The sequence below is a fragment of the Pongo abelii genome, chromosome 5, assembly GCF_028885655.2.
Source record: "Pongo abelii isolate AG06213 chromosome 5, NHGRI_mPonAbe1-v2.0_pri, whole genome shotgun sequence".
NCBI lineage: Eukaryota > Metazoa > Chordata > Mammalia > Primates > Hominidae > Pongo > Pongo abelii.
Window position 1 is genome coordinate 140,797,735 of NC_071990.2, and position 18,683 is coordinate 140,816,417.

General features: G+C 38.4%; 1 protein-coding gene across 1 annotated transcript in view; it reads right to left on the minus strand.

Annotated features, from left to right (window-relative positions):
- The window catches only part of TXLNB (taxilin beta), a 52,813-nt gene that overhangs the window by 18,007 nt on the left and 16,123 nt on the right, over positions 1–18,683 (minus strand). Inside the window, exons 4-6 of the mRNA XM_009242305.4 lie at positions 13,355–13,525; positions 5,497–5,691; positions 3,253–3,372 (exon numbers count right to left, since the gene is read on the minus strand). Coding sequence (XP_009240580.3) covers positions 3,253–3,372; positions 5,497–5,691; positions 13,355–13,525 — 486 coding nt within the window. The remainder of the gene's footprint in view (positions 1–3,252; positions 3,373–5,496; positions 5,692–13,354; positions 13,526–18,683) is intronic.

Genomic DNA, 18,683 nt, shown 5'->3' on the forward strand with positions numbered 1-18,683 from the left:
GTAAGGCTGTGGTCTTTGTTTTGGGTATGGATCTTCTGATTAGAGTTCAGAGGGTTTTTTGTTTAGTTTTTATTATTATTTTTAAAAATCACATCCACAGTGTGCCATATAAGATTTCTAGGTTGTTAGGCTTGTGTGTGTGTGTGTTTAGCAATAGTGCTAGAACCTAAAAATACTTATGAAGCAGCTTGTCTGGATAATTCTCTAGAGTTTTCCACTTCCCCCCAGTCTTTTATAGCTACTCATATCTAGTTTGATGGTTGTTTTTTGCCATTTGCTTGCATTTGTTCTTTCAAAGCACTAAGCATAATTTGCACAAACAGTTTTTTGTTTTCATACTTATATTTCATCAGTTTATGTAACATCCTGTTGATTTACACAAAAGCAAGTGCAATTGGAAAGAAAAGGTTTGTGCAAAGAGCTGATTCTTGGTAAGCTCCACCTTATTAAACTGGGGCAAATTTTGTAGCCCTTCCAGAGAGTGGCTTGGTAGACCTGCAAGTCAGCATGCTGTGGGCTTCGGTCAGTGCGTTTTACAGAGAGAATAGTGAACACAGAGATCAATCTGGCTAGTCAGTCTGGAGGCTATCAATTAAGAAGTTTCTCCTGTATTTGAAGATAAGCTGATTAAAATTTCCTACTTTTAGTTTATCCCTATTGTAAAAAAAGTCCATGAGGTCTATGTATTACTTATATAATCAGAACCAAAAAAACTAACAATAAAATCATTATTTTTAAAAACTGGAGAGCTTCTTTCTCCTCATCTAAGTTTGTCTTTTTCCCATGACCCAACCTCTCCATTTGTAAAATGGGTTGCATTTGTTCCTCTATGCCTCCCAGGGTGCAATGACGATTGATTCTCATAGAAGTGCAACCAACTGGTCCTATGAGAGGACTGGGGCAGCTGTGGAATAGAAGCCCTACAGTGTCCCCTCTGGCCATCTGAGGGGAGTGGTGGCACTGTGCTTGCTTATTGTGAGCTGGCTATGCAGCTTTGTTGTGATGGGTGACCCCCAACCTCGAGGGAGGCTGGTGGCTGCCTATTCTGCCTGGATGACTTGATATCTCATCGCTTCCAAAATGAGGTGCCCGAGCTGCAACCCAGGTAGGTGGCTAGCTTGGAAGAACTGAGATGAGCTCCCTCTCTTTGACTCAAATCTGTTTTGCTGAACCAAAACAGGTGCTAGTTTCTTGCTAAGGCTGGGTCGTCTCAAACCTGCTCTCCAATGTCTCTCATGTGCATCTTTGTCTAGTTCTTTCTCTTTCATGTCTCGTGTTATATAGCAAAGTACCGATATCCTGTGGGAAGCATATTTTACCCAAGAGGGTAATTACACCAATGGTGGAATTTCTATTCTCTTGGATTGTGAATAATAATTGAACGTTTTATTCTTTGCTTTCAGAGCTAGGTTGTAGATAGATTTCATAAATTAATCTTTTTCTTAAGAGAACATGGACTTCTGATTTGAAATTATCCAATGTCCACCAGATTATGTTGCCCAAAATTTGTCTTTTTGTTGCCATGTTTGAAAAATTATTTTAAAATTACTATTCTAATCAATTGAATTGATTCTGGTCTGATTTTAGGTAAATGAAGAGCTCAAGATCAAAATGTGAAATGGCCAAATTTGAATAATTGGTCCATGGACCATGTTTTACCTCTCTCTCACCCCAGCAACAGATACATGCGTCAACTCATACCTCTGAAACACACATCTGAGTGTGATGCACCGTCACAGAGAGTGTGGGCTTTGGGAACAGACGCACATAAGATCAAAACACATCTTGCTCAGTCAGCAGCGTGCGACCTTAACAAGTTGCGTATCTTCTTGGAGCCTCAATTCTCTCATCTGTAGAATGACCCTACAGCTTTTTGGGGAGTGCTTGGGGTTAATGAGATATCAATAAACACCGCCACTCAGTTTCCTCAACCCAAAACTTAAGAGTCATCCTTGACTTTCTCCTTTTCTCTTTGTCACCAGCTTCAGGTCTGTAGCACTGTCTGTTGATTTCACATTGAAAACAACTTTCATCCATCTCCACCCCTCTTCTCTGCTGCCATATCCCTAAACCAAGTCATCGTCATATTTCATCTGATTGCTATAGTAACCTCCTGTCTTCTTGCTCTCTTGTCCCTCTGCAGTCTATTTTCCATCCAGGAGCCAAATTAATCTTAGAAAATGCAGAGCAGATCATGCCATCACTTGCTTTGCAGAAGCACCCAGTACTTTCCCATTGTATTTAGAATGAAATCCAAATGACTTTTTAAGCCCAACAAAGAAAGCTACACAGTTCGGCCCCTGCTTACCTCTCCAACTTAATTTTGAACCTCTCCCCCATCCTCTTGCTTCCCTGACCTTTTCCTGTTTCTGGAGCACACCAAACTGGTTCCAGCATTAGGGCGTTTGTTGCTGCTGCAGATGCTGCAGACAATGCTCCAAGTGGCAGCTCCTCATCAGGCAGGGCTTAGCTCAAGCATTCTCCCCTCCAGGAGGACTTCCTGGTCACTCAATCTAAAGTACATCCCCTTCTTTGGCCCCTTCTCAGTTTCTCCTTACTTCCTTAATAGTGGTGATTATTGTCTGAAATGACCCTTCCTTGTTTGCTTGTCTATTGCCTGTCTCTTTCCAGTTAGACACTAATCTCCATAGTGGGAGATGCCCCTTCTCTGTCTTGTTCACAGCTATGTCCCAGCACCTAACACGGTGCTTAGTAGATAACAGGCACTTGAAAAATATGTGTGGAATGGCTGAATATTTTATGTAGAAAGTAGTGTAGACACAGTGCCTCAGACTGGGCTGGCTAATTTAGTTCTCCATAGAAGCTGGGGCTCTTTCTCCATCAGTCTAGTGCTCTTTGACCATTATAAAAACAACTTGTGTCCAGGCGCGATGGTTCATACCTGTAATCCCAGCACTTTGGGAGGCCGAGGAAGGCGGATCACCTGAGGTCAGGAGTTCAAGACCAGCCTGGCCAACATGGTGAAACCCCGTCTCTACTAAAAATACAAAAAAAGTAGCCTGGCGTGGTGGTGGGCACCTGTAATCCCAGCTACTCGGAAGGCAGGAGAATCACTGGAATCCTGGAGGGCGAGGTTGCAGTGAGCCGAGATCGCGCCACTGCATTTCAGCCTGAATGACAGAGCGAGACTCTGTCTCAAATAAATAAATGAATAAATACAAAACAACTTGCTCCGAGTGTCTCTGACACTGAGGTAGACCAGATATGCATAATGACTAAAATGATAAATACATATTCCTTTTCTCGTTTGTGTCGCTCCTCCGCTTCCTTCATCATTTCTTGGGCCTGCTCAAGCTTTGCATCCACCAGCTTCTGCTGCAGTTCTCTGTGTTTAAATATTTTGTCCAGATGCTAAGAAAAATAAAGTATACGTAGAAAGCTTGGTTTATTATTGGTGCTTAAAAATGCAAAGTAAAATAATTCACATTAATACACATTCTCCAGGTTTTAAGATTTAAAAGAAGAGAGGGATAAATGCATTGGCATCACTTACAGCTTTATACTAAAGCTGTAAATTGGTGAACCCCTCCCCCCGACTTTGTACCACACACACAAAGCTAGCTATAAAAGGTAGAGGCACCAGAGTTCAGCAGTGTCAACGCCAAAAGATCCATACAATATTTTTCTACATTTGGTAATTATTAGATATGATGCTATTTATTATGCTAGACAGCACAGACAATGATGTATCAGCATACAATATACAGGGGCTACAGTTGTATCATTTGGTATTTTGGCTCTTTCTGTGAATATAAAACCACTTTTAATTGCAACATTTGTGCAATTTATCATGATGAATTCTCTGCATTCTTGCCTCTGGCGTTGTGAGAAAGCCTTGGGGTGCCAGCATGTGGTCCGAGGTCTCGGAATGAGGCCTGAGTCCCCCTGAATTCTACTCTGTTGCTCTGGTGGGGACGACAAGGCCAAGGGTCATAGAGAAATTGATTCGGAAATGTGCAGAGCTCGCCACACCTTTTGACCTCTGGACTAGTTTGGTGAAGAGAAACTTCCAACTCTACCTCAGGATGGATAAATTCCTGGTCACTGGGAGGTCCAATCAGAAACAGGACATGGAATTCTACCCTTGGGCTTTACTTAGAACCAGTCCCAGGAATATACAACTAGTATAGCAGCCCATTCCCATCTGAGATCTCTCTGAAGAATATGGACATTTTCCTTTCATTCCTTCCTTTCTTCTTTAGTCTGAACCTCCATTCTGGAGCGGGATTGATCCTTGTGACGAGATAAAATGGTAGCATGGCATTTTGGCTTTCTGTGAGGAGTTTCTTGATTTACCTAACCACCGCAACCATATGCTGTTGGCTCAGTTTTGTGCTTGATAAAATCTTAGCATGTTGCCAACAGAGCCGCTTTGACTATGTTATGTTACATTTGAAAGCAGAGATTTAAAATTTGGGTGGGATAGGGAAAGGAATATGATGTATCAAAATCCTGAGAGGGTATCTGGAATCTTAAAAATATATTAAATATTAAAATATAATTTGGGATAACAAAAGACCTGATCATCCCCCTAATATAACCTATTCAAAGTAAAAGGCTTTTGCCTCTTGTGACTGTAAGTGGTTTAATCTCTTAGCTTCTGCTTCTCATCTATAAGATATGGATAATATATTATTATCTAGTGCATAAGATTGTTGAGACAACTAAATGCCATATGGTATGTAAAGTACAGCACTTAGCACATTGCCTGATACAAAGCACTGAATAAATGATATCATTATTATTACAATGATTACATTATTAATACTATTATTGGCCTGGTAGGGTACATAGAATACAGACTCAGACTCTTTTTTTTTTTTTGAGACAGAGTCTCACACTGTTGCCTGGGCTGGAGTGCAGTGATCTCAGCTCACTGCAACCTCCACCTCCGGGGTTCAAGAGATTCTCCTGCCTCAGCCTCTCGAGTAGCTGGGATTACAGGCGCCCACCACCACGTCTGGCTAATTTTTTTTGTATTTTTAGTAGAGATGGGATTTCACTATGTTGGCCAGGCTGCTTTCGAACTCCTGACCTCTTTATCCACCTGCCTCGGCCTCCCAAAGTGCTGGGATTACAGGCGTGAGCCACCGCGCCCGGCCAGAATACAGACTCTTAATTTAGGTGACATGACAATTCTTAAGAGGGAGTGCGTGAGTTATTTTTGACTATACAGAGAGGATTTTTAAAAGGCTGAGAAATATTATTTTCAAGGAAAACTGTGCCCACAGCCTATCACTTTCTATTTATTGCCTTTACTTTGCAGTGATGCCAGTTTTGAAGAAATCCCATATGACTTTCAGTCAGGTATTTTGTAAGACCATCTGTCTTCATTTTGGCTAGTCAAGGAAATCCAATCCTAAATATTAATCAGTTGAGAGGGCTGGCCGTAACTGTATTATTAACCAAGTTCCCACCTTTAGCACCCAGATCCGGATCTATATACTGTTCTAAGTTGTTTGATGTGGTTCTCACCTCCTCTCTGAGCTCATACTGATCGATGATGCTTTTCAGCTTTTCTGCAAGCTCTGTGTTCTCCTGGCAGAGCTTCATATTTCGCTCACTCTGCTGCTCGATCTGGCCCTGGATATCCGTGAGGGTACTCTGGAAATGGCTTGTGATTTCCTTCCTTTTCTCTTCTTCCTCACGTGCCCGCTGAAGCGCCTCTTCCTGCGGATAAAAAGCAAAACATTTTGTTTAAATGCACCCTGGGTTTATAGAACTCAGCATTAGGTCACCTAAAGGAGATTAGTGTGCAGAGTAGGTGGGATGTTTTTTCTCAGTTCTCTAGAGTTAAAGCTGCTCAGCCCAAAATAAATGTATGAGTAAAGGTTTCAGCTGTGAGTACATAGTTACTCAGAACAGGTGCTGTGAAGGCCTTGAATCTGTAGTCAGTGATGAATAGACTTGTTTTAAAGATGATAGGTCTCTTGCTGAGTGAATGAACTGCAGCGATTTCTAACAAACACACAGTCACACGATTTTGATCTCTTGGCTATGGCCTGAAGAAAAGGCCCCTTGAGTTTACTGATAGATGAGACAGATCATGTGTTTCTCTGGTTTGGTAAAGGGAGAACAATAGATCTTATATTTCCCTATAAAAACCATGGCATATTAACCACATAATTATATTACCAAGTTTTGTAAATATAAGTGATCACAATAAAAATTTTCTCTTTGTGAGAAAAAACTTTCATCAAAAAGCTTTAAAAAAGGAAACTAAGATAGCATAGCTCAATTACAGCCATTCAAGAATATAAAAGGGAATCTTTCCAAATATGCTGGATATTATTTTGTTTTTGAGAACAATCATTAAATGTGTCACATACGGTAATTAAAATGTTCGATGTAAATTTTGAATCTGAAAGCAATATTAAGTTTCAAATCTTCTTTAACTCTAAAGTGAAACATCTAATTTTCCTTCTTCCGCTTTGTTAACATTGAAGAATTGCAAATTAACTTTTATATCATTTCTGTTCTCTTTTCTCCTAAATCAAAACTCTCCATTCATTGCTAGCCACTAACAATGAGCTCCAATTTCCTCCATATCTATATTGAGAATTGCTTTGTGATTGTTATTCTTATTCTTTTCGAATAAAAGGGTTTAATTTTGCTACATCCCACCAAAGATAGAGACATTTACGTGGCTGACAAATGATACAGACATTTTAGGATTCCTTTCAGTTCTGATTAATTGTTAATATGAAAGCTTGCTTCGTTGTTGGCAAGTAAAATTATACTGAATTTGATTGCCTACCAAGTTCAAATTATGTAACAGGATTTTTTTTTAAAGAAATAATAATTTTTAACAGAAGTAATTGTACAGACCTTTATCATAACAGAATAATGTGATCCAAATAAAAACTGATGCTGAAAATATATGCTCTGAAAATATTTTATCATTAGGTTTCTTCTTTCCTCTACAATAACAACACATTTCCTAACTCTAATGTGACTCCTGATGTCAGAATCATAATTTATTTATGTTCTAAACCTTTATTAAGCAACAACTTCTCAGGGGTATTGAAGATATCTATACTTCCTAAACTGAAGAAATAAACTATCCGAGATGTTATTTCCCTGAACTTTGTATACTAACACTTACTACACGTGTTTCGCTAAAAATAATTATGGTTACCAGTTAGGAGCAACTAAATATATGTGTGATTATGATTGTTTCCTCACTGGTCCTGATTAGCTTAGAAGTCAGCAAGTTTGGAATCAAAACTACAAACCATGATTTGAATACCATTTGTATTTATAAATATTCCATGAATGAATAAATGAACCACCCCATGCAAGTCTGAGGTTTTTTTTTTTTTAATTGGGAACTGGGTATAGAAAGAAGGTACAGATGTTAGGATGGCACTAAATAAATGTCAAACAAACAATCATAACCCCCAGTCCCGGCCCAAAAGATGTAGTCTTGCATATATATATATATTTTTTTTTGTTGTTGTTGTTGTTGTTTGTTTTGTTTTGTTTTGTTTTGAGATGAAGTCTCACTCTGTCGCCCAGGCTGGAGTGCAGTGGCGTGATCTCGGCTCACTGCAACCTCCACCACCCGAGTTCAAGTGATTCTCCTGCCTCAGCCCCCTGAGTAGCTGGGATTACAGGTACGCATAACCAAGCCCAGCTGATTTTTTTATTTTTAGTAGAGATGGGGTTTCACCATTGGCGAGGCTGGTCTCAAACTCCCGACCTCAGATGATCTGCCCACCTTGGCCTCCCAAAGTGCTGGGATTACGGGGGTCGAGCCACTGCGCCTGGCCTATATTGTTTTTCAATGAGACCAAAAGAAATCTAGCAAAATCTTAAAATTTGAGTCCACTGTTAAAGGATTTTCAATCATTTGGACAGTGTCTGAGATAAAATTATCTTTTCTTTATCAAATACATGATTCAAAGTCAAAATAATGTCAATAAAATTGAGGGATGAAGTCTGAGATAACAAAAAAACCTTGGCAAGCATCATTGTGCATCTTACAACTGGTGCTGTGCCTGGCACATAATCCATAGGTATTCAGTAAATGTTTATTTAATGAATTAATGAATTATTAATTTATGTGCAGACATATGAGTAGCTTGGACTAGATCATTCCTACAGTCCTTTCCATATTAAAATTCTGTGATATTCTGATAACAAATGCTTCTCATTTCTTTAGGAGAATCATGCTCCCTGAAACACTTACCCCTCTCTTACTAGGCAGTTCTTTTTCAGCATAGTTTGAGGCTCAGATTTATCACTTCGAATATATGTATCATTTTGTTGAAACAAACCCATGTCTCAGACTTTCATCAATCCTTTCTTAAGTTATCCTAAATTGTGAGGTTCTGTGTGTGTGTGTGTGTGTGTGTGTGTGTGTGTGTGTTTGACTCATTAAAGAAGCGGTTTTGATAAAGAAAAGTAAAAGCTAAAATTTGTGATGGTGGAAATACCTAGTTATACATTGTCTTTCTATATCTTCCCAAGCTCCCAGCACATGGATTTTAGATTTAGGTACACTTAAGCTGTTTCACTAGTATGACCAAGGAAGCTCATATCAAGTTGACCCTTTTGCAAATAACAACTATAAACTCTGGATGAAATGCAAGAAACAACGATGACACTAGAGAGTAAACAAAATCAGACAGACTCTAGAGGGAAGTTGGCACTTGTACATGAGTTTCCTATTTTTTATAGCTTTTAGCTTGAGGGAAGTCTGCAGTTGGCAGGAGTATGAGGTGGGCAAAATTCTCATATAAAACATACCATCTTTCATATTGGAAGAATAAGAATACAGAGTTCTGGACAACTATAGTCCCTCAACAATGAGGGGAAGATCACCCAAAAAAAGAGAGAGTCAGAGAAATAGAGCCCAGATCCTGTGAATAAACTTTACACAAATCTGATTGGCCTTGAGCCACACATGTGCAAAGCAGTCTAGCTAAGTAAAAAAGAACTTAACTGAGATTTCAGCTGCTGCTCGAGAGACAAAGTTTATGGTTTGAATCTAACCAAATTAATTGTCTCCTTAAAAAAAAAAAGTATTCAGCATATAGTAGAATCCAGATTCTCCACAACATAATAGTCACAACATCCAGGATCCAATAGACAATGGCTTGACATATGAAGAACCAAGAAAATGCGGCCTATTCTCAAAAGAAAAGACAATTAGAGGAGGCCTGTTCTACAATGCTGCAAATGTGGAATTAGCAGACAAGTATTTTAAAACAGGTATTATAACTGTGGTCAATGATGTAAAGGAAAATATTATCTCAATGAATGAGAAGGTAGAAAATCTCAGGTGAGAGATTACGTACAAAAAAAGAACCAAATGGAAATTCTGAAATTAAAAATTGCAAAATCTGAAACGTAAACATCACTGGATGGATTTAGAGCAGAATGAAAATGAGAGAGAAAAGAATCACTGAATGTGAAGATAGACCAATCAAAATAAAATAATCTAAAAATAAAAGAGAAAAAGTATTGGTGAAGAATGTGAAGACTGACTCGAAGACCTGTGGGACAATATCAAAAGGTCTAACACACATAGAGTTAAAATCTTAGAAGGAAAGAAGATGGAGAGAAAGTGGAGAAGAAAAACTATTTGAAGAAATAATGGCTGAAAAAAATTCAAATTTGGTAAAAGACATATAATTACAGGTACAAAAAAGCTTAGCAAATACCAAGTAGGGTACATATGAAAAAAACCGCTCCTGGCCATAAAGCAGTAAAAGTTCTGAAAACCAAAGATCAATACAAAGACCTTGAAAAGGGCAGAGAAAAAAGACATATCACATATGGGGGAACAATAATTCAAATGATTGTTGATTTTCATGAGAAATTTTAAAAGCCAGTATAGTGGCACATTTATTTAAGGCTAAAAGGAAAAAAAAACCCACAAATAGGTTCTCTCAATGCAGGATTCTATATCCAATGAATTTAGCCTTCAATTTAAAAAAATAATAAAGATGTTTTAAAGATAAAAGACAACTAAGAGAATTGATTACCAGCAGATTTGTACTATAAGAAATACTAAAAGAAGTACTTCAGGCTGAGGGAAATGACATCAGACAGAAATGTGAAGCTACAGAATGAATAAGAAGTATCAGGAATGGTAAACATCTGGGTAGATAAAAGGGATATAGTTTTGCCTTTAAGAAGAAATACATATTATTGTTTAAAGTAAAAATTATAACAATGTCTCATCGGCTATACAAAAGTATATAAATATAATACACATAATGATGATAGCTTAAAGGCTGAGGGAGTAAATTGATCTACTTAGTTGCAGTGTTTCTACATGTTAAGTGAAGTAATACAACATTAACTCCAGGAAGACTATGAAAAATTAAGAATGTATATTGTAATCACAGAGCAACTACTAAAGATAACGTGTAGTGTTATAATTTAAAAATACAAGAGATAAAATGTAATTTTTAAATATTCAAATAATCCAAAGGAAGGCAGGAAAAGAACAAGATAAACAAAGCAGAGGTGACAAATAATAAACAAATAATAAAATGGTAGACATATATCAAACCACATCAATAAGTACATTATATGTTAATGGACTAGTACTGCAATTAAAGGGCAGATACCGTAGGAATGAAAAGAAGTAAGATCCAGCTATATGCTATCTTGAAAGGATGCACTTTAAATATAAAGACCCAGGCTGAAAGTGAATGAATGAAAAGAGATACACCAGGCAAACAATGAGAGTAAGAAAACTAGAGTGGCTAAATTGATATCAGATAATGTAGACATCCAGACAAAGATTATTATTGGTTGGTCGTGGTGGCTCACACCTGTAATCTCAACACTTTGGGAGGCTGAGGTGGGCGGATCACAAGGTCAGGAGTTCAAGGCCAGCCTGGCCAAGATGGTGAAACCCCGTCTCTACTGAAAATACAAAAATTAGCCAGGCATGGTGGCAGGTGCCTGTAATTCCAGCTACTCGGGAGGCTAAGGCAGAGAATTGCTTGAATCCGGGAGGCGGAGGTTGCAGTGAGCCAAGATTGCACCACCGCACTCCAGCCTGGGTGACAGAGCGAGACTCCGTCTCACAAAAAAAAAAAAAAAAAAAAAAAAAAAAAAAAAGATTACTAAAGGACATTTCATAATGGTAAAATCACCAATTCATCAAGAGGACGTAATAATCATAAATGTATATACACCTAATATTAATGCTTCAAAGTACATAAAGCAGAAATTGACATAATTAAAATAAGCGGACAATTCCACAATTATATGAGGAGATTTTTAACTCTCATTTCTCAGCAATTGATAGATAAAAAAATTCAAAAAAAATATAAATGATTTAAAGCTAATTGTTACTTACAGAACACTACACCCAACATCTGAAAAACATTGTTTTGAAGTACATATGGTATCAAGACAGACCATGTATGATAGGCTATAAAAATTAAATAACACTTCTAAATAATCCCTGGGTCAAAGAAAAAAATAGAAAGAAAATTTGAAAATATTTTGAATTCGAATTCTGATTTTGACATTTAAAATATGCTTGATCTTGGACAACTGATTTGGATTGCTGAATGTCAGTTTCTTCATCAATAAAGTGGAGATATTAACCTTCACTGGGTTATCATGAAGATTAAATGAAATAATGTATGTAAAGCACTTAGCATAACTTCTGGCATAATAATGATACTTAATATCATTGTTCATAATAAGCCATTACTGAGGGCATATGGGCACACTTACAGAGTCTCCTGCTACCTTGATCATTCTGTCTTTGTTTTTTTGGTGGGGGAGGGTCTCTAGCCAGTTGGATGGTATTAATAAGATCTCTCTCTCTCTCTCTCTTTTTTTTTTTCTGAGACTTTGCTCTGTCACTCAGGTTGGAGTGTAGTGGAGCAATCATAACTTACTGCAGGCTCTAACTTCTGGGCTCAAATGATCCTCCTGCTTCAGCCTCCCAAGTAGCTGGCACTGCAGGAACGTGCCACACTCAGCTAATTTTCTTGATTTTTGGTAGAGACAATGTCTCGCTCTTATAAATGTTGCCCAGGCTGGTCTCGAATTCCCAAGCTCAAGTGATGCTCCTGCCTTGGCCTTCCAAAGTGCTAGGATTACAGATGTGACCCACTGTGACCAGCTGAACATTCTGTCTTTCAGTACTACCCAAGAAGACCATGCTGTATCATTCTACTCTTTATATCTCTTTGTTGATAAATGATTCCACCCTATCTGATTTAATTTTTATGTCCTTACTGTGTAACATTACTGAGAGACAGTGGATTTAAGTAGGCACACAAGAGATTTATGCATCCTTTGAATCCAAACCTTGAGTTGAGGACGATGCTTCCATCCTCAGGCCCCCATTCAGCCTGGGTGTCTGTCTTCAGTACCATTGTTGACAAGACGCCAGTAGCCCATCTCCTAAAACTTGCCATTTGAGACTTTGACTTCATCACACTGGTTCTCCATTTCCCAGATATCAAAAAACAATTTGGAAAATGAAGAACCATGATTCTCTTCTATTTTTCTTCCTAACTCAGTTGTACAAATTCAGCAATGATTTTCATGTACTCTGTTTCTTGAAGTATCTCCTTTTAAACGCTTATAATAACTGCCTCACAGGAACACTGGTGTCTAATTAATTATTATTTGTCAAAAGCTTTAGGATCTTCAGCTGGAAAGGGGATTGGGGATGCACACAGTATCATCTTGGAGAGCTCTGCATCTTGCTATATTGAATGGAGCTAGTGTCTCTGTGTAATCAAATTAACTACACGGCTAGGGCTTACGCTGTAATTAATGAAACCCGTACAGACCAAATGAAGTGATCAGTCTATTATTTTTAGATTGAATAATTAAACCTGAAGAGCTTTAGTGCTTTCTCCAATAGCTTCCTTTTTTTCAGATGACTATTGACATTTTGGTTCTCAATCTCACTTCATTGTGTCAATTTGGTGTGTGTCCATTTATCTCATGTCATGCAGAATTCATTATAACACCAAAAATGCTGAATCTTTACAAATGTATTTTTTAAAAAGAACTAAGGCCCACCTTAGAAACAATATAATAGAAAGGTAAGGGGAATGGTATGCATTTTATCAAGGGCCTGCACTGTGTCAGGTACTGTGCGGGTACCTTACATATTCAACTTCATCTAATTTTTTCCCAGCCACACAGTGAAGCTGGTCTAATCCCCATTTTATGGATGAAGAAAGTAGCTCAAGGAGGTAAAATTATTTAAGGTTACAAGCAAGCAAGGGGCAGAGGCAGTATTTGAACCCAAGCCTCTCTGATTCTAAAATTCACACTCTTTCCATGAGTAGCAGAGGCCTTTCTCTGTGCCCCATTCTGAGACACGGGGACATACCTTCAGAGTCTTGTTGTGTCTCTGCAGCTCCCGGCACAGACTCTCCAATTTGCTTCGGGCGAGGATAGCTCTGCTGTGTTCACCTTGTAGCTGGTCCTTTTCTTTTTGAATTTGTACCTGTTTCTTTTGGAGGAGTTTTAACTTCTTTTGCTCAGTACGATGTTCATCCAGCTGTACGCATGGAGATACAAACATGAAAGAAAATGGCAGGGATCTCCTTGGAGTGGACAGAAAAAAAGCAAACCTGAAGATTACTCTGTGGTTGTTTGGAAACATTTTTTGCTATTATCTCTTCCTCTGGAAGTAAACGAAATTCACAAATGTCACCTTTGTAGTACTTGAAGGTATATAGTTTTTAGAGCATAGCATTGATAGGTTTTTCATTATTATTAGTCTCTTTTTACTTTGATCTATTTTTGGATGGTCTAGAAATATTTTTCCTGAGTCTATCTAACCAATATTGAATAGCCAGACAAAATAGAAAGGCATGTGTCAGAATCTGTAAACTGCCAGAGTTCATGACGGTGCCTTGCATTGAGGCAATGATCAACAGTCCATCTGCTTGGGTTGCATTTAGTTTTCCTAATTCTTCCTTGAAACAAGCTTCTAGCGCTATTTTTAAAAATAGGAAAGAGAAATGCAGCCTCCTGGTAAACAGAAGATGAGGTCCTCTTCTTTATACTTTTGGGCTCTGAGTGTGGATTGTTTATGTGTGGGAAAGGAGAAGAGAAAGTACCCTTCCACTACCTAAGCATTGACAAGTTTTCACCAAAGCATCAGAAATAGCTACTGCATGGTTCAACAGCATGAATAGCAAATACCTGTAACATGCCTTGTTGCTCGCCACCCACACCCGCTCTGTGCTTATAACAAATAAATCATTCTGCTGGTTTCTGCTGAGCCCAGGTGAACTATTCTCATGTTCCTCCAGCAGCCACAACTGAAGTACTCTATCAGGACTGCCTTGGAACATGAAACCAACTTACCACTGTACTTTCCATCTTGGATGCTGAAGTTCTAGGGTAGGGTTGTCAGTAAAATGCAGGACACCCAGTTAAATTTAAATTTCAAATAAATAAGAAATAATTTTTAGCATAAGTATTAATATATTCCAAATATTGCATGAGACATATTTTTGCCAAAAAGTTATTTGTTGTTTATCTGAAACATAAACTTTGTATTTTTATTTGTTACATCTGGCAACATTATTATGGAGTTCTAGACCTGGTGTGGGGAGTATGGGGATCAACCTCAGAAGCCTCCAGAGAGAGATCGGTGGACTCTAGGAGTGTCAATCTCAGACTGACCATCGCTGGGGCCACATTCAAGCAGCAGCCCTTTGTCCAGAGCCATTTCCTCCACTGGCCTCAGTTCCTGTAGGGCCCAGATGGTGCTGAAGTCAGATAAGTACTAGTCCTAATAACGACTTTGTTGGTGAACAGAAAGGAAAAGCCCTGGTTCTTCTGGACCTCAGGTGTTCTGGTGCCTCACAGAGCCTAATGCAAATGGATACAGATGCCACATGAGCCCTGACACGTGCCTCAGTTTCCCCATTTTAAAAAAGCCATTGGGGCTGGGCGTGGTGGCTCATGCCTGTAATCCCTGCACTTTGGGATGCTGAGGCAGGCGGATCATGAGGTCAGGAGATCAAGACCATCCTGGCCAACGTGGTGAAACCCCATCTCTACTAAAAATACAAAAATTAGCCGGGTGTGGTGGCATGCACCTGTAATCCCAGCTACTTGGGAGGCTGAGGCAGGAGAATTGCTTGAACCAGGGAGATGGAGGTTGCAGTGAGTCAAGATTGTGCCACTGCACTCCAGCCTGGGTGACAGAGCAAGACTCCGTCTCAAAAAATAATAAATAAAAAAATAAATAAAAAGCAGTTGTTCTTTCTGAGCAAGATGAACACCTGTCACACTTTCTTCAGTTCACATTTTATTTCTTTCCTCTCTCCCTCCTGCCACCCTAAAATAAGCATTTTAAACCCTTGCCAGATAAAGCTAAGGATATGTATATATGATATTCTATCTTCATACTTATGTGCAATTTCTAGCTACTAGTGGAAATTAGCATTGTAAAAACAAAACCCATATTACTAAAAATATTGATTGAAATAGATATCCTCCTTGGAAAATAAATAATCTGTTATTAAATATTTCTCATGCTAAGCTGCTCATAGTATAGATGTGAGCCTTTAATTTTGCACCATTGTTATTAGATAGGCGTGAAATTTCTTGTACATATATTTGGATTTTAAATGACTATTGTCCTTTCTTGAAGTTTATATATTGTAGGCCGGGCTCGGTGGCTCATGCCTGTAATCCCAGCACTTTGGGAGGCCGAGGTGGGCGGATCACCTGAAGTCAGGAGATGGAGACCAGCCTGGCCAACATGGTGAAACCTCCTCTCTACTAAAAATACAAAAATTAGCTGTGCCTAGGGGCGGGTGCCAGTAATCCCAGCTACCTGGGAGGCTGAGACAGGAGAATCGTTTGAGCCTGGGAGGCAGAGGTTGCAGCGAGTTGAGATCGCCATTGCACTCCAGCCTGGGCCACAAGAGCAAGACTCCATCTCAAAAAAAAAAAAAAAAAAAAAAAAAAGAAATGTATACATTGTTATTATTATTGCCATTCTGGTTTAGACTTTACCTTCTGAAGATTAAACCATACGTCAGGGCTTCTGAACCCCAGCACAAGTAACATATTGGGCCAGACAATTTTTTGTTGTTGGGGCTGTCCTAAGCCTTGTAAGTTGTTCAACACCACCCCTGGCCCCTACCTGCTATATGCCAGTAGCATTGCCCAATTGTGACACCCCAAAATATCTCCAGACAGACATGCCTATTGTCGCCTGGTGAACAAAACTGTCCCTGTTTAGGGAACTCTGTACTGTGTGGCTTTATCTGAGTGTCAGGAGGAAGACACCCTACGGGTGTTTCATAAGTTGAAAAGAGAAATAATTTGTGCTTGCTCATTATCCATTTAATGTTTTATTTTTATTTTTAATTTTAATTTTTTTAGAGACAGCGTCTTGCTCAGTCACCCAGGCTGGAGTGCGGTGGCACAATCATTCATAGGTCACTGAAGCCTCAAATGCCTGGTTCCAGCCATCCTCCTGCCTCAGCCTCCTGAGTAGCTGGGACAACAGTTGTGTGCCACCATGCCCAGCTAATTTTTTTGTAGAGATGGGTTCTTGCCATATTGTCCAGGCTGGTCTTGAACTCCTGAGCTCAAGGAATCTGCCTGCCTTGGCCTCCCAGAGTGCTGGGATTACAGGCACGGGCCACTGTGCTTGGCCTATTTTGTTTCTAATATTAAGCCAGATAATACTCCAGAACTTTCCTTTATATTTAAAAAATTTTAAATTATTAACAAAGTAATTCAGCCAATATTCAAGTGATTCTTGGCATCGAAGACAATGAAAAATACACATTCCCTGCCCTCTAGGTTCTCACTGCCTAGCTTCAGTCAAATGCTGGCTTTGTGATTTAACTTAGGCATAGTTCTTCTGTACAATTGTAATAGGCATATAGAATTTCTGTCTATAATTTCTCGTTTTCTTTCTCTTTTTTTACTAAGTTAAAAAGTAAAATTAATGCTAAGTACTAAATTAAAATCCTATTACTGATGTTGTCTTAACTACATAAGAATTGAGGAAATTAAATGCGAAAAATATTTCTGCCAGGCCATTTCCTAATTTAGTCATGAAATGTCCTTACTTATTAATGAGCTTATCTTTATTTATTAATGAATACAATGTCAGATAATATTACAGGATTTAGACTCTGCAAGGATGAGTGAGCTAGAGTGGCAGTTTGATTCACAGCTTTGAATTTGATGATTTATTCTATGTGAACACTTATATTTCAGTCATTTTCTACATTAATATCCAAATCAGTGAGCAAGGAAATAGGCTTTAGTCTCCACGTAAAAAATTGAAATTCCTCATAATTTTTCTTTTCTGAAAAGGAAATGTAATAAGTTTTTTGGGTTAATTTTCTCCTATTCATTTTTTCTAGGATGATCTCTCAGGTTTGAAAGTTTATTACAAGAGATGATACAAATGCCAAAGTATAGCAAGTAAGGCTTGAATTGAACATGGTCTCTGGAAAAACAGTCTCTTGTTTATTGGGGGTGACTGCTTTGCTAGGAGGATGAGTAGGTACAGGGAGTTCCCTGAGACCAGGATGAACAACCCTGGCTCATGGAGAAGATATCGGTAAGTCTGGAAAAGTGATGCTTCCCCAGTGTACTGTCGTGGGAATGTAACACCATACATCACTTCCTGTATTAGTCTAGAATGCTTCCCAGTCCCCTCAAGTATAGAACATGGTACTGGAAACTAAACATGAATGGCCTTGGTATGAGTTGGTAAATTGAAGGGGTAAAGGAAAAATGACTCGGAAAATACTAAAAAGAGCAAGGATGGATAGGTGAGAATCGCATGGAAACGTGAGAGTGGGGGCCAGATTTGTGGAGAAAATATTATTTTTGACACGTAACTTATTTTATGGTATTGAAATTGTTAATAGCCAATGCAATACAAGTTGCAAGAAAATTGATACACTGATACTTGTTTTGTGAGTTTCTGCTGCTCTTTTGGAAAGCAATATGGCCATAAAGTTTAAAAACCAGAAAGCACTCGTCTTGTTTAATTTAGTAATCCTATTTCTGGAAATTTTTCTTAAAATCATAAAAAAGAAGGAAAAAGAACAAAGCTAATACGTGATGATGTTCAATGCAGAAATATTTGGTAAAGCAAAACAGTGAGAGGAATTTAAGTATATTCAAATTATTGAATCAATAGATACAGCCACTTGATGGAATATGACACAACTTTTACAAAATATATTTGTGAAGACTATATATTATAGGGAAAAATGCCTGTCATGTAAGAAAACCAGATATCAACTTATATGTACCTTATGACTGTAATTACAATAAAAATCTGCATACACAGTAGAACAGGAAAAGAATATGCATAAAACAAAGTTTGTATTTTACTTGAGGGATTAGAGATATTTTTGTTTATTTTGTGTATTCAGCATTATATATCTTCATGATGTAGTTTGTGTGTCTAAAAAATAATTTAAAAATACTGTTAGCAGGGTTAAGCAAACAGCCAGTCACGTAGAGTTTCAGAATTTTTCTGTATCTACTGCATAATAGTTCAGCATAACAGGACACATTAGGTAGAAGGACAGAAAGATTACAGGACTAGATTCAGAGTGAAAAACAAAGAAAACAAGTCACTTACTAAAGTGTACTCCATCAACAGGGATGAAGAGTTTGTGGGCCTGAAGCTTATTCAGTTTTGGAGGCCCTCT